At 40.5% G+C, this 21,457-nt stretch overlaps 1 protein-coding gene across 2 annotated transcripts in view; it reads right to left on the reverse strand.

The window, feature by feature from the left end:
* Positions 1-21,457, reverse strand: part of PLCH1 (phospholipase C eta 1) — a 187,173-nt gene that overhangs the window by 10,419 nt on the left and 155,297 nt on the right. For both annotated transcript variants that reach the window (XM_047099766.1, XM_047099765.1), the window contains exons 11-17: positions 18,360-18,521; positions 13,193-13,264; positions 9,933-10,024; positions 8,672-8,769; positions 5,264-5,443; positions 5,064-5,171; positions 3,476-3,600 (exon numbers count right to left, since the gene is read on the reverse strand). In XM_047099766.1, the coding sequence (XP_046955722.1) occupies positions 3,476-3,600; positions 5,064-5,171; positions 5,264-5,443; positions 8,672-8,769; positions 9,933-10,024; positions 13,193-13,264; positions 18,360-18,521 (837 nt within the window). The remainder of the gene's footprint in view (positions 1-3,475; positions 3,601-5,063; positions 5,172-5,263; positions 5,444-8,671; positions 8,770-9,932; positions 10,025-13,192; positions 13,265-18,359; positions 18,522-21,457) is intronic.

The following is a 21,457-nucleotide window of genomic DNA, read 5'->3' on the forward strand; positions in this document are numbered from 1 at the left end:
ACTTTACTGTATTTAAATCAACTGAGTACTATAATGTAACTTTAATTTTTTTTTAATGTTTATTTATTTTTGAGAGAGACAGAGAGACAGTGTGAACAGAGGAGGGCCAGAGAGAGAGGAAGACACAGAATCTGAAGCAGGCTCTGGCTCCGAGCTGTCAGCACAGAGCCTGATGAGACCATGACCTGAGCTGAAGTCAGACACTTAACTGCTCTTTTAAAGTTACATTAGGTCAAAAAATTAAAAGACTAAGAAGGAATCAATAGAAAAACTGAATGCTTAGTTTTCTTTCCCACATCCCCTACATCCCCTATCCTCCAGAAGGGATCCTGATTTTATCATGCAAATAAGCTCTTTTATCATGCAAGTTCTGGATAATGAGCAATGAAAGACTGGAATCTAAAGAGTCCAGAAAGAGCAGATCTAAAAGTGTAAAGGAGAGACTAATGAAGTCTGAGAAAACATGTTCTAGGAACTGGGGAAGTAAGGGGAATATGGTGTTTTGGGGGGAGCTTCAGGGAATAAGAGCTAGAAGAATGCTGGAAAAACATGCTGAGAAAATTGGGTGGATACACATACTTTTTGTCTACTACATAAACTCTGATGTTTATTCATTTTCAATAGGGCATTTTATGCTAGAGGTTTTTCCTTTTAATAGAACCCTGTGCTAAAACTGGACAATTGGGTAGCTCAGATTTTGGGGGGCAACTAATAAGTATGACTTCTGACTTCTGTTCATAAGGAATTCAAGAAAACCGCAGACTTGAAGAGCAACTTCCTGCTTCAAAACTTGGCTCCTGTGCTGCCTTATGCAAGTATCTATGCTTCAGTTTCCTCAAATGCAAACCTGAGACACCAGTGTCTGCTTCCACATATGGTAATCCAGCTGAGATGCTGGAAGAACAGAATTGGATGGTTGGCAGCAAGACTGGAAAGAGGTGTGGGAGGTAGAAGTCCGAGGAGATGGTAATATATCATATGTGGAGAGCAAAGACAAGATGAAAATTTAAGATGACAATCAGTTTTCTGAATGAAAGCAAGACTAATGGTTATTTCATTCTCAGATGGATAAACAATGTGAGAGATCATGGGTTGAGAATTCAGGGAGCCTGGATGGGGGGAAAACTGTATCTTTATCTTATCTTTATTTTCATTAGTTTATGACTAAAGCCCAATATAATAGTACTAGAATTGTAATTTTGTATCTGGTAGAAATCATGGATGCTTTTGTGTCCTATTACAGTTGTTGCAGAAATTTCCATGTATCATCTACATTTATCACGGCTTCAAAATTCTAATAGTTAATAAACCAACCCCTAGATCCTGCTATTTATTGCATTAATAGATATATGCATATCACAATTTATTTTTAATATTTTGATAAGTGAATTTCAATATAACTGATTTCCAGTATATCCCTACATATTTTATTTTATGCATCAAAATTATTATTCTAGAAGGGGTCCAGATGGCCACATTATATACCAAAGGGTTCCATGGCTCAAGAAAAGTTGAAATCTCCTGATAGAGAACCTTATAAGCCAAGTTAAGGAGATTGGGTTTTATTTTAATGACCAAAAAAACCATATATATAAAAAATTACTCTAACTCCCCCACACTATATATTAGTTACAAAGGTAAAGAGATAACTAGACAATGAAAAACACCTGGAAGAAGCCCCCTTATTCAAGTAATGTGATCAATCACTGAATAAAGTGACATCACACAGATCCTGATGTGATGTATTGAGAAGGACACAACATTGCCCAGGGAGTACTCCTGACAAATACATTTATGTTTATTCCATTCATGAAGAAGCAATCAGGACATTAAATTCAAATTGAAGGACATTCTAAAAATAACTGACTTGGGCATTTTGTAAAATGTTGATATCATGAAAACAAAACAAGAAAGCCGGAGGACTGCTGTAGAATTTAAAAGGACCAGAGAGGGGCACCTGGGTGTCTCAGTCAGTTAAGCCTCCGACTTCAGATCAGGTTATGATCTCACGGTTCATGAATTCAAGCCCCACATTGGGCTCTGTGCTGACAGCTCAGAGCCTGGAGCCTGCTTCAGATTCTGTGATTCCCTCTCTCTCTGATCCCCCCCCCCTCCTTCATGCTCTGCCTCTCTCTGTCTCTCAAAAATAAACAAACATTTAAAAATGTTGTTGTTGTTTAAAAAAAAAAAAAAGGGCCAGAGAGAAATGACAATTAAAAGCAATGTGTGATCCTTGATTGGATCCTGAATACATGAAGAAAAAAAAAGGACATAAGGACAATTTGGGGATAACTGGAGAAAACTGAATATTGATTTTATATTAGATAATATTATTGCATGAATGTTAAAAGTCATGCCTTTATTATGGCTATACAGGAGAACGTTCTTATTTTTAGGAGATAAATGCTGAAGATGGTATGTATTTAGGGGTCAAAGGTCATAATGCCAAAAATTTATTCTCAAATGACTGCAAAGAAATGCAAATGTGTGTATTTGCACTTGTGTGTATATGTATATATATATATATATATATACATATACACACACACACATAAAATCTACTTATGCACACATATATAAATACATTTACACATGAAAGAGAGAGAAAGGAAATGCAACAAATTTTGTAATTTTATAAGTGAATCTAGGTGCTGGAGATGTGGCATTAATTTTACTATTCCAACTTTTCTGAGGTTTAAAAATTTTCAAAATAAAAAGTTTGAGAGAAAAGGTAAGAAGTGAGTCCTCATTTTTGCAGACAGTGAAGAAGAGAAAGAAGGAAAGGAGAGGTAAGGATACATATTCTGACACTGCCCAATTACTCCTGCTGCTTAGAGGACAGAATGGCCACAGGGAGACCAGTCAGCTGGGAGGTTACCACAGCAGAACTGACAAGAGACAATGGTAGTGTGGATTAGGCTGGAGGCAACGGAGATGGAACAAATGGTCCCATATGAAGCTCCTACTTTCTGAGAAGTAGGACACGGTGCCATCTGTTGAAGATGAGAAGGAAGTGATGAGAACACAGGTTCGAGGAGAGAGAAGGCTGGAAATGGCCACAGTGGAGAATGGGAAGGAAGGTTGACAAGGTGAGGTGGATGGCCGCAGGGTATCACGGGTCAGCTGAGATTTGCAACAAAGAGCTTATGGTGGAACCCAACACCAGAGCTGTGTGGTGTCCCCAGTCAACATTCAAGATCCAGGCAAAGAGCCTGGGGTGATAGACCTTCTCTGAGAAGAAGGACATGAGCATGCCTCCAAAATAGAAGGTACGCTGCATTCCAGAAGGAACCATGTGTGCTTTGCCAATAAGTCAGTTGATATCTGATGAGCTGAGGTCAGTGCTCATTTGTGAACACATACACATACACACATAGAGAGAGTGAGAGAGACAGAGAATTCTGAAGATATTTCAGATACAATATAAACATAATAAAATAATCATATAATTAACAGGTTCATACATGTGGCTTACCTCGCCTCGGTCTCCAAACATGGAGTCTGGAGGTTTGGGGAGTTGCTGTCCGCTGATCACTTTCAGGATGAGCTGCTTTTTGGGGTTGGCAGGAAGTGGATCACCAGAGAAAGGGTTGAAAGTACCTAAGCCAAATAAAGCAGAGGTTAAAATCTGAGGCTGGTAACATGGGAAAACACACACACACACACACACACAGTTTAAGCATGTAGAACAAAGAAACGACAAATGCTGAATTACTACAGTGTTTTTTAGAGAAAAGAAATGATCACATAACTATCAGTGTGGCTTTTGACCGAAGGCAATGCCAGCTGGCATTTCTATAGCTGTGGTTTTTGCTAGAATCCATGCTCCCAAAGGCAAAAGAATGGGCCAATTTGAAACATCTGTGATGCAATTATCAATCATGGCATGAGGGAAGAGAAGCATGTTATTGGAATGCCAATAGTGTAGAGAAGAAGAGCAGTTATGTCAGATGTGAATAATCCCCTAACTTAAACTATCATAGGTATAGACAGTGAATATAACAAACGGAAAGAAGACCTGAAACTGAGTAAATAGAAGAGTAAGAAAACATGCAAAGCATAAAATCCAGAAGGCACATCTGTCAACGCTTTTTTACCTGAATTGTTAAAAAGCCAATTTGGAAATTTTTAAAAGAATTTTAATGAGCAGAGCCAAAAAGAAGTGTTTCTTGATCTAACGCCACATTATCTTTTCTTTTTTGTTAGCGCTAACAAAGACTAAAAGGGCTTGATACAATTGTTTCAGGTGGTATTTTAATTTTGCTAGCAGGTTTCAGACTCACTTATACTCACGGAGTTTCTGAAAGACAGGGCTCAGACCTTAGAAGGCAGCACAATTTTATAAGTGATGCCCAGGGAGTATCACGCTGGGACACTGGGTTTCAGATAATGATCCATGGCTATCCACGTCCCCCTGAACATAAAAAACCTCACAAGAGAACATTCTAAACACCATGCTACCCAAACATTAAACAGTTGTGACAATTTGCATGCCAATACCTTAACCTATCTATTTTTTTAAAAATCATGTTGCAGGGGCGCCTGGGTGGCGCAGTCGGTTAGGCGTCCGACTTCAGCCAGGTCACGATCTCGCGGTCCGTGAGTTCGAGCCCCGCGTCGGGCTCTGGGCTGATGGCTCGGAGCCTGGAGCCTGTTTCCGATTCTGTGTCTCCCTCTCTCTCTGCCCCTCCCCCGTTCATGCTCTGTCTCTCTCTGTCCCAAAAATAAATAAACGTTGAAAAAAAAAAAATCATGTTGCAGGGGCACCTGGGCGGCTCAGTCGGTTAAGTGGATGCCTTCGGCTCAGGTGATGATCTCATGGTTCACAGATTCGAGCCCCACATCAGGCTTTCTTTGTCAGTGCAGACCCTGCTTCCGATCCTGTTTCCCTCTCTCTCTCTCTCTGCCCCTCCCCACATGCTCTCTCTCTCTCAAAAGTAAATCAGTATCAAATTTTTTTTAGAAGAATCATGTTGGAGAACACTGATGTATCACATTTTGCAGAGAGTTCCTTCAATAAGGTTACCTGCATTCAGAGAGACAACCATGAAATGAACACACACCTTTGCACATTTGCTGGGGTTTGAGGACATAGCCACAATTGCCATTTGTCTTGAATTTGGCTCGATTTAACTGCATCATTCGCCCTTCAGACTGGTAGTTCAGTGCCACTGTGCAAGTTCAAAGTTGGAGAGAATTAGGCAAGACAGCAGCATCGAGTCAGGACATAACGGAGAACTGCTTCTTCCCAAGGCATACGCACCTAGCTGGCAGCCTGCGTTCCAGTACGGCAGAGGGTTGAAGTTACTGGAATCAATGCGGTAGGCAGAGGGGTAAATCCTCGTGAGCTGCTTTTGGTTATAAACCATGAACTGCTCCGATTTCTGCTGAACCACCTGATGGGCTCTTGTTTCGCTAAATGATAACACATTCCCTGTGGTTCCTGGCAGTTTTTAATAAAGGAAAAAGAAAAGTGAGAGCCCCTGCCAAGAAAACACCAGTCACCAAGGACTTTTACCTATGTCAGATTATACCCATGATAAAATGCAGAGCAAAAGAGTGAATTCAACCAGAGTAGCAGTAGCTTCTAACCAAGAAAGATCCATAAAACCCCATTCTTTAGCCATTTTGAGGACTCTTTAGCCATTTCGAGGCCAAATCAGAGGTGCACGTCTGGCTGGCATAACTGCATGTTTCTGAGTCCCCCGTTCTCCCAGGAATTCAAAACATGTCACTAATTCATGTCTATCTGGCTAGTATGATGAGGGCTGGCACAAAAATTGCTTTTTAGGGGCATGAGTCCAACAGAGTATCTTTGCCAAAGATATAGACAGTCATGGATAAATAAAACTATGAAACTTATTCCTGACCACAGGGAGACATTCATTGAAGGCATTCATCTACAAAACATTCATGTGAAACACATATTAACGGATAGCATTCAGGGTCCAAGAAAATAAAAGACCAATTCCAAAAAAGAAAAAAAAAGGGTTTAATGTTAACTTAGATAGAATTATGAGTGGGAGTAATAGTGGAGGAAGATTTGTAAAGAGCATTATAAAAAAATAAAATCTCAGAAACAAGAACCATCATCCACCCTCCATACATACAATGAGAAATATAAAGGGAGGAAAAAGAACAGGAAGTCTATATTAGCGTTTCCTGACTATCATCAGGAGGTGTCAATCCAGGGCCAAGGTGGCTGCCAATTTGAGGGTCATGATGGAGGTAACCTCCCACCAAGCATTCAATTTCCTACCCTTTCCTCCCAATCCCATGTCTATAATGCCCCTACTACTCCTACCCCTTCACCAAACATCCACACCCTACCTCCAAAATGACCAGCCATACGTGTTCTGAAAGAAGCCAGCCTAAATAAAGAACCAAACTTGCCCAGAGCCTCATTCCCATTTCAGTGTTTACTCTGACAAGCTAAATATGTTGGAACCCAGACTGAGGGACACAGCTCATATAGCCAAGGAGCTGAACTACAGAGTCTTGCTGGGCCAGCTGGGCCAGAACCATACCCACACTGCATGTTCATTGGAGCACACAGTTTCCCAGGGTCCCTGTTGTCCTCAGGATTGTATACCCTTACATATTAAATGCTAGCCAAATGACTGCCAGTTACACTCTAGAGATGGAACTTGGGATGATCATGTATACAAGATAGAGGCAAAGAAATAAGAGCATTGCAGTTTTTAATTAGATGATTTCCCTCATATAGACTCTTTCCTTATCACATATATTTTATTGACATACTTATTAACAAAGTTTACATATGTCAAGCATACTAAAAATAATCTTCTGCAGATTTTGATGAGCAATGCTTTAAACAAGATAGGAAGAAATACGCTCTTTTTGACAAGCCACATTCAGATGCAGAAACGCTATAATCAGCACCACTGTTTTCTATGTCTCTCCACATAAATATGTACACATTATCATTAAGATGACCTTACTAATTAGGCACATATAAATTAGCATATGAATAGATTTGAGTTGCTTTGCATTGGGATAAGACATGCATTCATTATTTATTGCTCATTTTGTGGCCACACACACACACACACACGACAAAAACTCCTAACTTCAAGAGCTAAAGAGTACTCAATATTATTTTCCATTAAGCTAAGAGAATTATGATTACTTAAAGTATTTATTAGAAATTATATTCCTCGAGGGGCACCTGGGTGGCTCAGTCGATTAAGTGTCGAATTCTTGGTTTCGTCTCAGGTCATGATCTCATAGTTTGTGAGTTCGAGCCCTGCATTGGGCACTGTGTTGACAATGCGGAGCCTGCTTGGGATTCTCTCTCTGTCCCTCTCTCTTGGCCCCTCCCTTGGTCTCTCTCTTTCTCTCTCTCAAAAATAAATAAATAAAAACTTTTTAAAAATTAAAAAAAGAAATTATATTCCTCTAAACCAAATACACCTGTAACACCATTAAACCACTCACTGAGTTTATTTTCTAGCTATGGGTGGTTATTATAAGGATGCGTTGTTCACTTGCTAAGAAAACCATAGTTTCTCATGTTCCCTCATGTGAAATTACTTTTTTTTTAATTGTCACCATTTGAAGAAGGAATCAACACAAAAGGTAAGAAAATCTGTACACAGAAAAAGATACACTTGTGGAATGGGAAAAACAAAAAAGATCTGAGGGAAGAATCCTGGAGGTTTGTAATGGACAGAAGACTCACCAAAATGTCATTTTTCCTTCACTAAGACTTGTTGGGAAAATGAGAGATTTTTAATTTACATTTCATTCCACTAAAATTAAAATTAGATTGAAAAGCCACATGACTGTACTTCATTTCTATAAGCATATTCAGTAACTGAACAAAACAGAAATGAGAAGGGAAGAGGGTAAAGGAAAGAAGAGCAGAAAAGTCCAGGGTAAGAACACCTGTGACTAGGATTTCTCAACTCAACACAAGGCAAATAATAGGTGAAAAACAGTGAAAAGTCCGTCCTTCTGAAATCCCTGCTCTCTCTGCTAAAACTTCAATTTGTGCATGAAATTATTTTCATCAAAGTTGGGGTGCCTGGGTGGCTCAGTCAGTTAAGTGTCTGACTCTTGATTTCTACTCAGGTCATGATCTCACAGTTCATGAGTTCAAAGCCCCACATCAGGCTCTGCACTCTGGGATTCTCTCTCTCTCTCTCTGCCCCTTCCCCACTCTATCCGTGGTGCTCTCGCTCTCTCACTCTCTCAAAAATAAACATTTAAAAATAAATAAATAAATAATTTTCATCAAAGTAAAAACTTCCAATGAGAAAATATGGGGCTTTTTGAGGTGCTAGTTTAGCCAATTAATTTCTTCTTTCTTCTGGTCATTCACACTAGGACCATCCATCTGTTACCTGGCCACCAAACTAGGTCAGGTCTCCATAGTTCACGCCTTGGGCAAGACCTTGCTGTAATGCATTTGTCTTTGCAGAATAATGAAGTCCTCCTCGGCCCTGAAGGAAATTTCTCTAGCTCCAGCCAATCAGGCAACCACAGTAATCAATATACTCCTCCTGGTGAACTAAGCATTATACTGGCAGTCAGTTTCCTGACACTCACGTTGGATTCTACACAGTTCCAGAAACGTGTGCTGATGATTAACAAACAGTTGACAAAGAAAGGTCAAGAATTTATCCTAGAAGAAAAACTCAGTCCTTACCATCATCCACAATGTCTTGGGCTGCCACGGAGTTTGTATACACCACCAAGTCAGAGAGCTCTCGGCAGAGCTTCATGGTTTTCCTTCGGCGACCCAACCTGCGAAATACACACCCAGGACTAAATGTCATTGTAGAGCTGGAAGACGTTCGGGCTTCTGGTTACTCAACCTTCCCTACCAGCTCCTAATGGAGCCAGGATTAGGACCCAAGTTTGATTCCTAGTTCAGCTCTCTTTCCATCACCACACCCTAACTCATGTGGTTTTATTCAATGCTCATCTGAGAATCACAGGGTCCTCTCATGTATTTGTGAGTTCTGTCGTGAAGGGCTTGATTGCCATTGTTACCCAGCTAGTGAGGAACACCAGAGTTCACTGGACATCTCCTCCACTTTGGCAGGAGAACCTGGACTTCTATTTGAGAACATTCACAGCAGAGGTCTCCTGGAAGGTGATCCCATCACTCTTATATCCTTTACTGTAGATATGTATTCAATTTTCTGTACCCTAAGGGTAGGAACCACACACATCCTCTCTGCCCTCACTAGTTACTCTCTTATGTATGAACATTCCGTCAAAGTGAAGCTAAATATAAAATTTAATTGAGCACTAAATGTCATCCATTCCTACATGCTCTTAATTTCATTTAATTTCAGTCTTTCAATAAAGACACAGGGGGGTGTGTGTGCATTTATCTATGATAAAATTTACATTCCTCTGTGACTCTACTGTATACACAAACTGCCAGAAAATCATCTTACTCATCTGAAATTCTATTGGCAATAATAAAAAAAAGTAGCTAATATTTTTGAGTGCTTAGTTCATTGGAATAGGGATTATTGGGCTAAGTAGTTTACTTCCTTTAATCTTTACAATGAGCCTAAGAAACAGATACATATGAGAAGCCTAACTTGCCCCATGTTAATGTCGAAGGAGCAAGAGTTTCAAGTCTGGCTGATCTCAGATGCCTGGCTCTTAACATGTGCTCATGACCCATCTTCTCCTTTAGTCACCTAGGAGAGCTCCCTGTACTAGCTCATGTGGCCCCTCTCTCTTCTCTATAGCTACTGCTTGGGAAGAGTGTCAGGCACAGTGTAAGTCCCTTACATGTCTTATTATCTCATACCCAGTTGATCTTCACATGCCCTGCTGCACTGAGCACTTGACCATGTGACTTGATTCTCTAGATACATACAACGAAGCCAAGCTGATGGGGGTGGAGAGGCTCTAGGAGTCTGAGCAAAAAACGTGGACATTCTTACCTGTACAGCTGGCCAGTTTCCTTGCCAGAATTCTGCTGTGTGTCTTCCTCATCATCAGTACTATAAGACTTAGACCGTGATTTTGTGGTTTTCTGCCGGAAAAATCACAGTAAACTTAACAACAAACTCACTGCATCAGGTACATCTACAACGTATGGAGAATGGACTCGGCATTATAATATATACAAAAAGGACAGTTACCTGGAAGAAAACAAATTAACCAAATATTGCAGCTTGCCTTACTATCAATAACAAACATGTCTATGGTCATAATCATATTAGAATATTAAGGCAAAACTGAGGGTTTCATGCTTTAAGACTGACTTCTAAGCCACATAAGCTGTAGATTTAGAAAGACTTTCTTAGTCATGCATTGAAGGTCTCCATGAATGGAAGGGTCAGAGTTGTCACATCTATTTAAATGACTGTAAGGGGATAAAATATTCTCTTATTTAGGAAACTTACTACTCCTGCTGACTCAAAAAAGGCAAATTTGATTAAAAAAAGACAGTAGTAATTTTTTTTCACGAATAACTTTTTCCTGCTTTTGATCAGCATGCATTCAAATAAACTGCCTAAATCAAACTGCAGTTTTGAGATTGTGGTCCATTTTAATTTCTAGCAAAAGGATGAAAATTATTACCCACAGGATTTAGGCTGAAAGGCTGTAGGACTAAAGGCTTTCAGAAAAAAAGCCTTTTTGGAATGATGCAGTTTCATCCCAACACATTAGCGATAACCCCAATATTTATCAATACGTAACAGAAAAACAAAAGATGGGGAGGGACCCTCTAATTGCAGAAAACCTTGCCACCAAAACTACGCCTTCCACAAACAAAAGTAAGACCTTTAGATGAGTTCCCTGGATATCTGAGGACTGCAGCTTAGGAAGGAAAAGGGAGCCCACCCCCGCGTTACCATGGGGCCATATCACTCTCCAGATTTTCTCTTACTCAACAAATAAAACCCCAAGCTGGCACAAACACACTCAGGTCTATTGTACTGATAACAAGGCGCCAATTTAATCTGGATTCTTCTCAGGTGTTACTGATGTTTTGAGAACCTCAGGGAGCACAGTGTGGGAACCCTAGCATCTGATGATTTCATGTTCCAGCTTGGCCTATCACCAAGCTGGCTAACCTCTCCAGCTTCCTATTGTGTTTTTTAAAAGGACAGAACAGTAACAACAATTTTAAAGGATTATTGTGATGATTGAATGAGATAGGTGGAAAGTCACTGTGTCAGCTACATAATGTTAGCTTTCAATATAAATAATAAAATCCTGTTTATTAAGATAAGCTGTATGTAGTCTTATGAACATTCATTCATATGATTTGAGATATAATAAATTTTAATTCTATAGCAGCTAAAATATTCCATGAAAGATTTACTTTGGAAAATGATTTTAATTCAAATGAGTAGTTGTAATCAAAAATGAAATTTTCTCCAATTCTACAGATCGTCAGTAACTTGAGGTATTATAATAATAGATCTGTCTTTTTAAAGTTCATTTTTTAAAAAATTTTCTAACATTTATTTATTTTTTGAGAGACGGAGACAGAGTGTGAACAGGGGAGGGACAGAGAGAGAGAGAGGGAGTCATAGAATCCGAAACAGGTTCCAGGCTCTCAGCTGTCAGCACAGAGTCTGACACAGGGCTGAAACCCACGAACTGCGAGATCACGACCTGAGCCGAAGTCGGATGCTTAACGGACTGAGACACCCAGGCGCCCCAAAGTTCATTTTTAAATATAAAATGTAAAATGTAGAAATAAGTAATGAATCACCAATGGCCTAGTATTTGGAAAAATGAGGATATGTTTTCTTTCTATATAGATGTGACATCTTATTAAAGTTAACGTACTACATAATCAGTTTTTGACCTTACTCCTTTATTCAATGTTTTGCATGCTGAGCTCTTCAAAGTGATCATCTCTCAATGGCTGTATAATTATTCATTCTGTGAATGAATCATGGACTGAATAAGTCTTTATGGATGAACATTTTGGTTGTTTTTAATTTTTTATTATAATGACTACCTTGTCCAACCTTTTAATAAATTATCCTACTGATGGAGCAGGAAACTCCAGATACAACACTACTTAAAATACAGGAAATAGCCTTACAGAAACCTCATGCATAAAGTTTACCATTCAATAATTGATTTTTTGTATAACACATTTTACCTTTTTATTGAAGTATAGTACACATTTAGAAAAATACAATCTTAAGTACACAGCATGATGACTTTCTACAAAGTGCTATCATCCAAATGAGGATTAGCTGTCCAAAAGCCTTCTGACTCTCCCGTTCAGTCATTACCTTCTCCCTAAGGTAACTACTATCCTGACTTTGACCTCATTGATCTTTTTTGCCTGTTTTTAAACTTCATATAAACGGTATCAAACTGTATGTACTACATTGGATCTGGCTTCTTTTGTTCAATGTCATGTTTATAAAGATTTTATTGCAAAAAGTTGTAATTGTGTCGTTTTCATTGCTGAAAAATATTCCCTTATGTGAATATATCACAATTTTTATACATTCTGTTGTTGACAAACATTTGAACTGTTTCCTGTTTATTCTATTACAAATAATGTCACTATAAATATTAGGTATATATCATGAGGCTGAAACACAACAATGGAACTGATAAGACATGGTGCACAATACAGCGTTAGTAGATACTGTGAAACAGTGTGAGGTAGTTGCACAAATGCACACTCCCATTGGCAGTGTATAAAGTTCAAGTTGCTCAGCATCTCCACTAACCCTTAGTGCTGTCAATCATTTTATATCTGCTATTGTGATGGATATGTAGGAAATCTCATCACCATTTTAATTTGCATTTCCCAGAGGATTGATAAGGGTGACCACCTTTTCCATATTAGCCATTTGGAAATCTTCTTTTGTGAAAGCCCACTCAAGTCTTTTGCCCACTTAAAAAACAAAACAAAACAAAATAAAACAAAACTGTGGGATCTTTTTATTGATTTATAAGAATTCTTTATATATTCAAGATACAAGTCCTTTGTCGGATATATATATTGAAAATACTCTTACCAGTATGCTCTTCGCTTTTTGATACTTTTAATGAACAGAAGCTCTTAAATTTTAAAGTGGCTTATTAATCTTTTTCTTTTCTGGAGTCCTATTTAAGAAATCTTCAGTTATTCCAAAGTCGCGATGATACTGTCCTGTTACTCTCTAGTTTCTTGAAATTAACTGAATCATGCACATTTGTCGCTCTTAATTCATACCTTATGTTTTCCAAAGTTGGTCATGAGGGATCGTCCATGTGATTTCTTTCCATTTTCCTTCACGTCTGGATGCTGAGTAAATAAAACATAATATGACTATTTCTCTTCCTCCCTCTTTTTTTTCCTTAGTTCTGGTGGAATGGCGGGGGAACCCTCTCTGCCTTAGGGAGAGCAAACAGGTCTTGTTCATTTGTTGCTGTTCCACACCTTCACTACTGCAAAGGTTGTGGGATCTGCCTCAAGAGAGGGAGACACTGGCATGGAGAGGTCTGGGCACCAACCAGGAGACAGTAACTGCCAACAACTTCCCCAAACTGGTGTCGAAGGCCTCTCGGTAACGCCCAGCTGTGCAGGTCCCTCCAGAGCCTGTTCACAAGGCTCTCTACAGCACAAGGTATATTCTTTTGAAATGCCCTGAGTGGGGATAAATCATCTTCAGTTAAAAGGTAGATTTAATTTTGAAAAATGGCCAAGTCGTTAAGAGCTAAATTCTGTCGAATGAGAAAAAATAATAATCACACTGATTGAATACTGCTATTTGGGATTTTAAAACACTAAAAATAAATAAAATCCAAGCACATCTATTAGATAATAAGATTGGTTTTGTTTGTTTAAGTAAACCACAGCAGAGCTTATCTGTTCACTGAAATTAATTCCCTCTGTGGTGAGCATTTGGAAGAGGTATTGTAGCCTCATGTGGGTTAATTTTCCAGGCTACAGATCTCCTTGCTCAAGCCTCATTAGGGGAAAGAAAGGACACCCTGGGAAAAGGGTTTAGACTCTTTTTCAATCGTCATCCCTAAAAATATGTATTAGCTGGTTCACAGCTAATGACATGATATAAGGACAGATAGGCAGGCCCCATCCTCCTAGGGCTCTGGCTAAACAGAGAAGAAACAGAGATAACCACATAAATGGAGTAAATGTGGGTGAGCAAAACTACTTAAAATCAAAAGGCCAGGGAGGCACTGACATATATCCATAGAGACTAGTCAAAGATGTAATTTGGGGTGGGGAGGAGAAAAGATTAAGACTTGGTTGGGGAAAGAGACAGTTCAGAAAATGCTAGAGCGGTGGGATAGGGGGATTACAGGGTAATTTCATTTGACTGGCTAATGTATACTGACTGCCTTTCAAGATCTATTGAAGCTGATCATTAAATGTTCAAAAACCCTGGAGTTAAGAAGGTAGCCAGAGAAGGTCATTAAAAGTAACACCTCTTTCCAAGTTAGGAGACCCAGTTCTGACACTAAGTAGATAAATGTCCTCTGGCAAGCCCTTTCTCTTGACCTCAGTTTTCTTACCTGTGAAATGGGAAAAGAATGGATCAACTAATCTCAGAGCTCCTCTCTGCTTCTAATAGCCCATCTACTGGTCATGGGACCATGTCATTTATTGTCCAAAACAGAACCCTTTTAAGAGTGAAATGAGGCACTTTTAACAATTACGCTGGGACAACAGGTATGAAGCAGGGCTGTCCCATACGAGTTGAGGTATATGGTCACCCTATTTGGTAGGCACCTATCTCCAAGGATTATGCTAAGTGCATTCCATATACTCTTATTTAGTATATACAACCACCCTCAGAGATAAGTACGGTTAAAATCCCATTTTACAAATAAGAAGTACAGTGAGGTTGGATAATATGCCCAAAGTTACAAAGCTAGTAGCTGATAAAACAGGGGTTCTGTGTAGCTCTAAATCTTCTCTCTGGCTTGTCCCCACCAACTTCTCCCATTGCACACCACCTCTTTACATAGAAGGGTTATACACACAAATATCTATCTCCAACTTGACCTCCCCCTGAGCATCAGTACCACATTTCTTAATGAATCCATGGATCAGACATTGTGCTAGGAACTTGGCGTGTATGTGAAGATGACAGCAAGGAAAACAGATGCAGACTCTGTCCTCACTGGGCTTGCAATCTAATGGTGGAGACAAGCGAACAACACTGTGTGATAAGTAATAAGACTTATGATGGGGGAAAGTGCAGGGCATGGCAAGATGGCAGGGAAAGGCCATCTACCCAGACTTGAGGATCAAGGAGGACTTCCATGGGGACAGGAGGCAAAAGCTGAAGCTGGAAGAGGGCAGACATTTTCTTTTTTATTAAAAGTATTTTTTTTAAGTTTATTTATTTATATGGAGAGAGAAGAAGAGTGAGAGTGTGGTTGGGGCAGAGAGAGAGAGAGAGAGAATCCCAAACAGTCTCTGCACTATCAGCATAGAACCTAAACAGGTGGCTAGAACTCATGAACCATGAGATCATGACCTCATAATGGAATCAAGAGCCAACCAGGTGCCCCAAGAGGTAGACATTTTCTAAGTGAGATGAGGAGGAAGAAGTGTGTGGTGGCCAAGGGAAGAGCAAACACAAAGGCCAAGTGCTAAGAACGTGGTACTTTCTAGGAGACAAAGGAAGTAGGATGTGTGTGTACTTGTACATATGTGCACAGATGGACAAGTCAGAGCTGGGGCCAGAGCATGGAGAAAGGATCTTATGGGCTACATCCTGGAGTGTGAACATTATCTTCCAAACTTTCAAACTTCCAAACTTATCTGTGAATGGTTTAAAACATGAGGATGGCATTCTCAGATACACATTTCTGAAATATCACTATGGTAGTGGCATACATGAGAGATTGGAGTGGGTGGGATGGCAAAAGAGTGGGAAAAGTCCATTTAGGGAAAAACTACGGCCATCCAGATAGTTGCCACTGGTATGTAGAGAAGGGAGTAGATTTCAAGGACTCCAAAGAAGGCAGGCATCTTTCTTGGTCTACTAAATTCTTCCAGGCTGAAGGAGGAGCACTTCATTCTTATTTTACTGAAGTAAAAATAAAATAAGCTCTTCTGGGCTAAGACAGCACAGGAGAATACAGTGGTGCACTGCTGAATGACAGCCCAGCAAGAAGGAAGCTGGGGTGACATGCTGCCCTGAACCACACAGCATATCCTCAGCCTTGGATCTCAACATGCACGTGTATTCAACACAGATGTACTTCCCTCAACAGTAACTTGTCTTTGCTTGTCTACTGAACCAAAACCATGTTTTAAAAATGAACAGCAGTGTTAAAAACCTCAACACTTTGCAGCCCACTTTACTGAAGGCACAAGCTCCACTTTCTCAGTCTACTGCATCCTTGTAGTCACCCAGATTTAATGGAAAGTAAAGAATAAGCAAGAGGGGAATGAGTTTTGCTCCACCACATCTTGGAACTTTGAGATCTCTTACTATCTTACCTGATAGGAAAGTTACCATTGGAATTTCTTTCATGAATAGCAAAAGAAAGATGGGTTTAATATGTTTTATCCAAAATCTCTAAGACCTGCTGTGGCCTGTCCAATTGGAATGATCTAGGATGGAACAAAAAGTTTTCCAAAAGCATCAGGGGGAGCGATTAGCCCAGATTAGCTAATGAGAATTCAGTAAGAACAAGAAGCAGAATCAAACTGAGCTAACCAAATAAGCTACCCAATTTTATAGACATTTGTGTGGCTAAAACTAAGTGGCAGGAAGGAGAGGGTGAGGGGGAGAACCTTATTGCTATTTATAGAAGTTTCTAAGAAAATTCAAAATTGCATGATCAACGGTAATGGCAGTAATGCTGTAATTTACATTTTGGTTGCCTCCCCACTATTCCATTCTGCCCCTCTAACATGCAGCTGCAGAGAGGCTGACTTTGGCACCACTTCCAGGAGTAAGTTGTCTTATGGCATTAACAAGACAAGGCCTTGGCAAGTTATTGTTCCAGGAAGGAACAATAGGTTAGGGGTGGGCACATGAGCTAAGCTGCCCAACTAGAGCTCAGCACAAACTCTAGACAGTAACCACGACACTAGGTTGTCACTTAGATTCAAGGGTGGTCACCCCATATGGTCCTCCCACTACCTGAGGATTCCTGAGTCCCGAGAGACAGGAGGTCCAAGCGGGGAAGTCTGTTACTGGCTGAGCCAGTGAGTTCATGGATCTCTAGGCCAGAATAAGTGCCCTGAATGCCCTGCAAGGGTAATAGCAATAAACCCACCCTCCTTCTTCCCTGCCCATTTCTGATATTTCTACTAGAAGGTAGAGTTAAAATCGCAGCCAGAGCCCAAATCATTCATTCATTCAACAACTTAATATGAAAGTTGCACTAAGGCCCAGGCACTATAATAAGCCAGAAAAATCATGGTTATTAGGACTGACATAGTTCTTGTTTTCATGGAATCTATAATCTAGTTGAGAGGACAGATATTAAACAAATAATTGCAAAGGTGTAAAAAAAAAAAAAACAACCTTCATAAAAGAGAAGATATAATGGGAAGCTACCCTGGACAATATAAGGGGGATAACTAACCTAATCCCAGGTCAAGGCAGGACTCATTTAGGGCATCACACTGAAGCTGGAATTTAAAAGACTAAGAAGAAGTTAGTAAGAGCAGATGTAGGAATGTAGGAATGGGTAGAGGGAACAGAATGTGAGAAAGACCATGGCATACAGACAGTTGTGTTTAGTGGGACAATGGTGGGAAGCAGTGTGATAGGGAAAATGAGAAAACTTGAGAGGTAGACAAGGATGAAATGACACCTTGAAAGCCTGGTTAAAGAGTTTGTAATTCATCCAAATCCTAATGGGAAACCACTGAAGAATTCTGAATAGTAGAGTGACATGATCAGATTTACCTTTTTAAAACATCATGCTAATTTCAGAGTGGAGATTAGACTGAAGGAGGGCAAGAAAGGTCTAGGTGACAGTTGACATTGGCCTAGAACAGGACCCAGCCCATGGACAAGGGAAGTAGACAGACGGAAGACACACTCAAGGAGGTGCAATCAATGCAGCACAGTGGATGACTGGCTGGAGAGGTGGAAGGGTGATGCACGTGGTGGGCTCGAGCTCCTCCCACACCTGAGCAGGCAGGGCAAGATGGGTCCAGGGCCACTGCACTTTGTCCTGAGGATCTCAGTGAAGCAGTATTTGAGTTATTTCCACCCCTGCCCATCCACTTTTAACAATTTCTCCCATCATTTTGCAATAGGAGATTTTCATTTCTCAAGTAAGATGAGGATAGAAATGCAAGAAACTGGAGAAGCATTTCACAAATGACAAATGATTAGAAACAGAGTATGAGATCCATTCTTTTTCCTGTTGAAGGACAAGTCCAAGGGAGAATTGTATACCTGTTTCAGATGTGCATTTAAGCCTTCGTGTGTGGCCTTCAGTAGTGCCCTCACTGTGAAACTATCAGGATCTTCTTTGTCTCGAATCTGAGATTCTTTTAACAATGACTCCAGTTTTTTCCTTATGAAAGATTCCACCTGATGCTCAGTGGTCCCATTATTCTGCAAAGAATTAAGCAATGTAAATTATTTCCCTGAAGAAACACAGAATCAGTTAGAACACACCCTTCATTCAAGCCATCACTGCTTTTATAATTTGATTATCTTTCAATTACCAGCAAGAAGTTAAGCACGTTATACGATTTTGGTCCTTCCCTCCCCACCACACACACTGATCCACCAAAATAATGATTACTATGATTGTATTCAACCCTCAAGAACCTTACAAGGTCGTATTTTATTTTCAGAGATACAGAATCTGATGTTTAGAGAAATTAAATTGCTCAAGGTTACAAAGCTAGCAAGTAGCTGAGGCAGAATTCAAACTTAGGTTTCCTAAATGCTTCCCACCACGCTACACTGCATCCTCATGCGTGCTCTCTCTCTTTCCTTTTCTTTCTTTTTCTTTCCTTCCTCCCTTCTTTGTCCCCCCTCCCTCCCTTCCCCTTTTTCTCCCAGAAAGTTAGGGGAGGGGAGGGGAGAGAGAGAGACAGAGACAGAGAGAATCTCAAGCAGGGTCCACACTCAACGTGGAGCCCAATGTGGGGCTCAATCTCACGACCCTGGGATCATGATGACCTGAGCCAAAATCAAGAATCAGACACTAAACCACTGAGCCACCCAGGCACCGCTACATTGCACTTTCTTTTTTTTTTTTTTTTTAATGTTTATTTTTGAGAGAGAGAGAGCAGGCATGAGCGAGGGAGGGGCAGAGAGAGAAGGGGACAGAGGATCCGAAGCAGGCTCTGTCTTGTGCCACAGACAGCTCAAACTCACAAACTGTGAGATCATGATCTGAGCCGAAGTCGGACGCTTAACTAACTGAGCCACTCAGACACCCCTACATAGAGAGGAAGCAAAGGAGAGTTTTTGAAAACTAAGTTTTCTATATCTACATAGGTAAATTTGAGCAAAAAAATATGCTATTTTTTTCTTAAAAATTTTAATGTTTATTTATTTTTGAGAGAGAGAGTGTGTGTGTGAGCACAAGAGGGGCAGAGAGAGAGAGGGAGACAGAATCCAAAGCAGGCTCCAGGCTCTGAGCTGTCAGCACAGAGCCTGACGTGGGGCTCGAACTCATGAACTATGAGATCATGACCTGAGCCAAAGTTGGACACTTAACCAACTGAGCCACCCAGGCACCCAAAATATGCTATTTTTTAAAAATCACTTTGCTTCACTGAGGGGAAAATAATGCTATGGAAATCTTTGGAATTGAGAATTATTCTGAGATAAAAATTTCTTTGGTATCTCTTATCCCAATATGTAACTAAAGAGAACTCACTTACTGACCTGTGCTATGATTCATCATTATAATTACATTAAGATCACAAATATTTTGGATAATAAAGCTATGCTCACATCCAGATGACAACTTAGGCAATTTTCAGGTGAACAAGGGACATAGATTTCCTTGAAGTCTTGCTTAGCATGGCTTTTTGGGCACCTTGCTCTGCCTGATACCAGTAGCCCTGGGCTCCTCAGCTCCTTTCCCCTCTCCCTAGACCCAGTAATTGTGCTTAATTCTTCAGACACCTGCTGGAGGCCAGCTCTAGCCACAGGGAAGGAGAGCGGTCCTCCTCCAGGAAAACAATGCCTCTATTCCTCACCAAAAGTTTAAGGACTGTTTTCTACTTGCACATTTGTTACTAAGAGGTCATTATATTTAAACCCTGTAGAACCAGGTAGTTTTCTGGTAATGCCTTCCATTTTCACAAAATCTTATAAGAGAGAAGCAATATAAATGTCCTAAGGGAAATTTGGAAAAATAAGCCTCCACCACAGTAGGTTGCTGACTTTCCCTGTATTAAAATCACATGCACAAATGTCTTTAATATATCTAGTTAACAAGGCACTCTACTTCACTGGAGGCCCTCAGGTCCTGAAGGAAATGCAAAGATGGAAAAGAGCTGATCTGCATGCTGCCTGTGCCTGCAGAGATGCTACAGATGCCTATGAAAGCACAGACGTCCAGTACAACAGCAGTTCCGAGGAGCATGGCATCCCTGCCTGAGCGACCAACAAATCGTCCAAGAAGAACTGGACATGTCTGGGGCTCAGCAACAATGAGGAAGACAGGGGGGTTCCCGTCCTCCATAGTTCCGGCGAGGTTTCACCTTAATAATGTGTGCTCTGTACACAGGAGCAGACTAGTTCTCCTCGAGCACGAGTTCACAGAAGAGGGTACTGGAGGATAAAGCTAGAAATGTATGTTAGGGCCAGATGGTAGAGGTACTTGGATTAAAGAGGTATGGAGCTGCTCGAAGTCTCTGGGTAGGTACGTATCTGAGTAATATTTTAGAAATAATACTAACCTGGCAGCATGGGCAGAAAGAGGACAGGGGCCTGCAGAGGAAAAGCCAGACACATTGGTTCCTACACCCGGTACTAGGCGCCTAGGCTAGGGAGGGATTCAACAAAGATGAGGGTTTGAGAACAAAATTCATGTTGTGTAAAACAAACCCATTGAGCTGTTACATGCCAGGTGAGAAACATTACTAAGGCACAACCCCAATGTCTCAGAACCCTTGGTGTCATGGACAAGACAGACACATGAATGGATAACTACACAAGCAGGTGCAAGTGGTAGAAGTCAGGGGTGTCAAAGGGCATACAGAGGAGAGACACCTCATCCAGTCCCGGGAGGGTGGGAAAGACTTCCAAGAGCAGAGGAGATTGTAGCCAACCCTTAGATGATGAGTATAGTAGTTTCCTGTGGCTGCTGTAACAAGTTACTACAAATCTGGTAGCTTAAAACAACAGAAACTTTGGGGTGCCTGGGTGGCTGAGTCAGTTGAGCCAGTTGACTCTTGATTTCAGCTCAGGTCATGATCTCATGGTCGTGAGATCAACTCCCAGTGTCAGGCTCTGCACTGAGCATGGAGCCTGCTGGGGATTCATTCTTTCTCTCTCTCTCTCTCTCTCTTTCTCTCTTTCTC

This window comes from Lynx rufus, unplaced genomic scaffold, assembly GCF_022079265.1.
Source record: "Lynx rufus isolate CCGP_SWC_20201006 ecotype Redwood Valley unplaced genomic scaffold, mLynRuf1.p SCAF_5, whole genome shotgun sequence".
In the NCBI taxonomy this organism is placed as follows: Eukaryota; Metazoa; Chordata; class Mammalia; order Carnivora; family Felidae; genus Lynx; species Lynx rufus.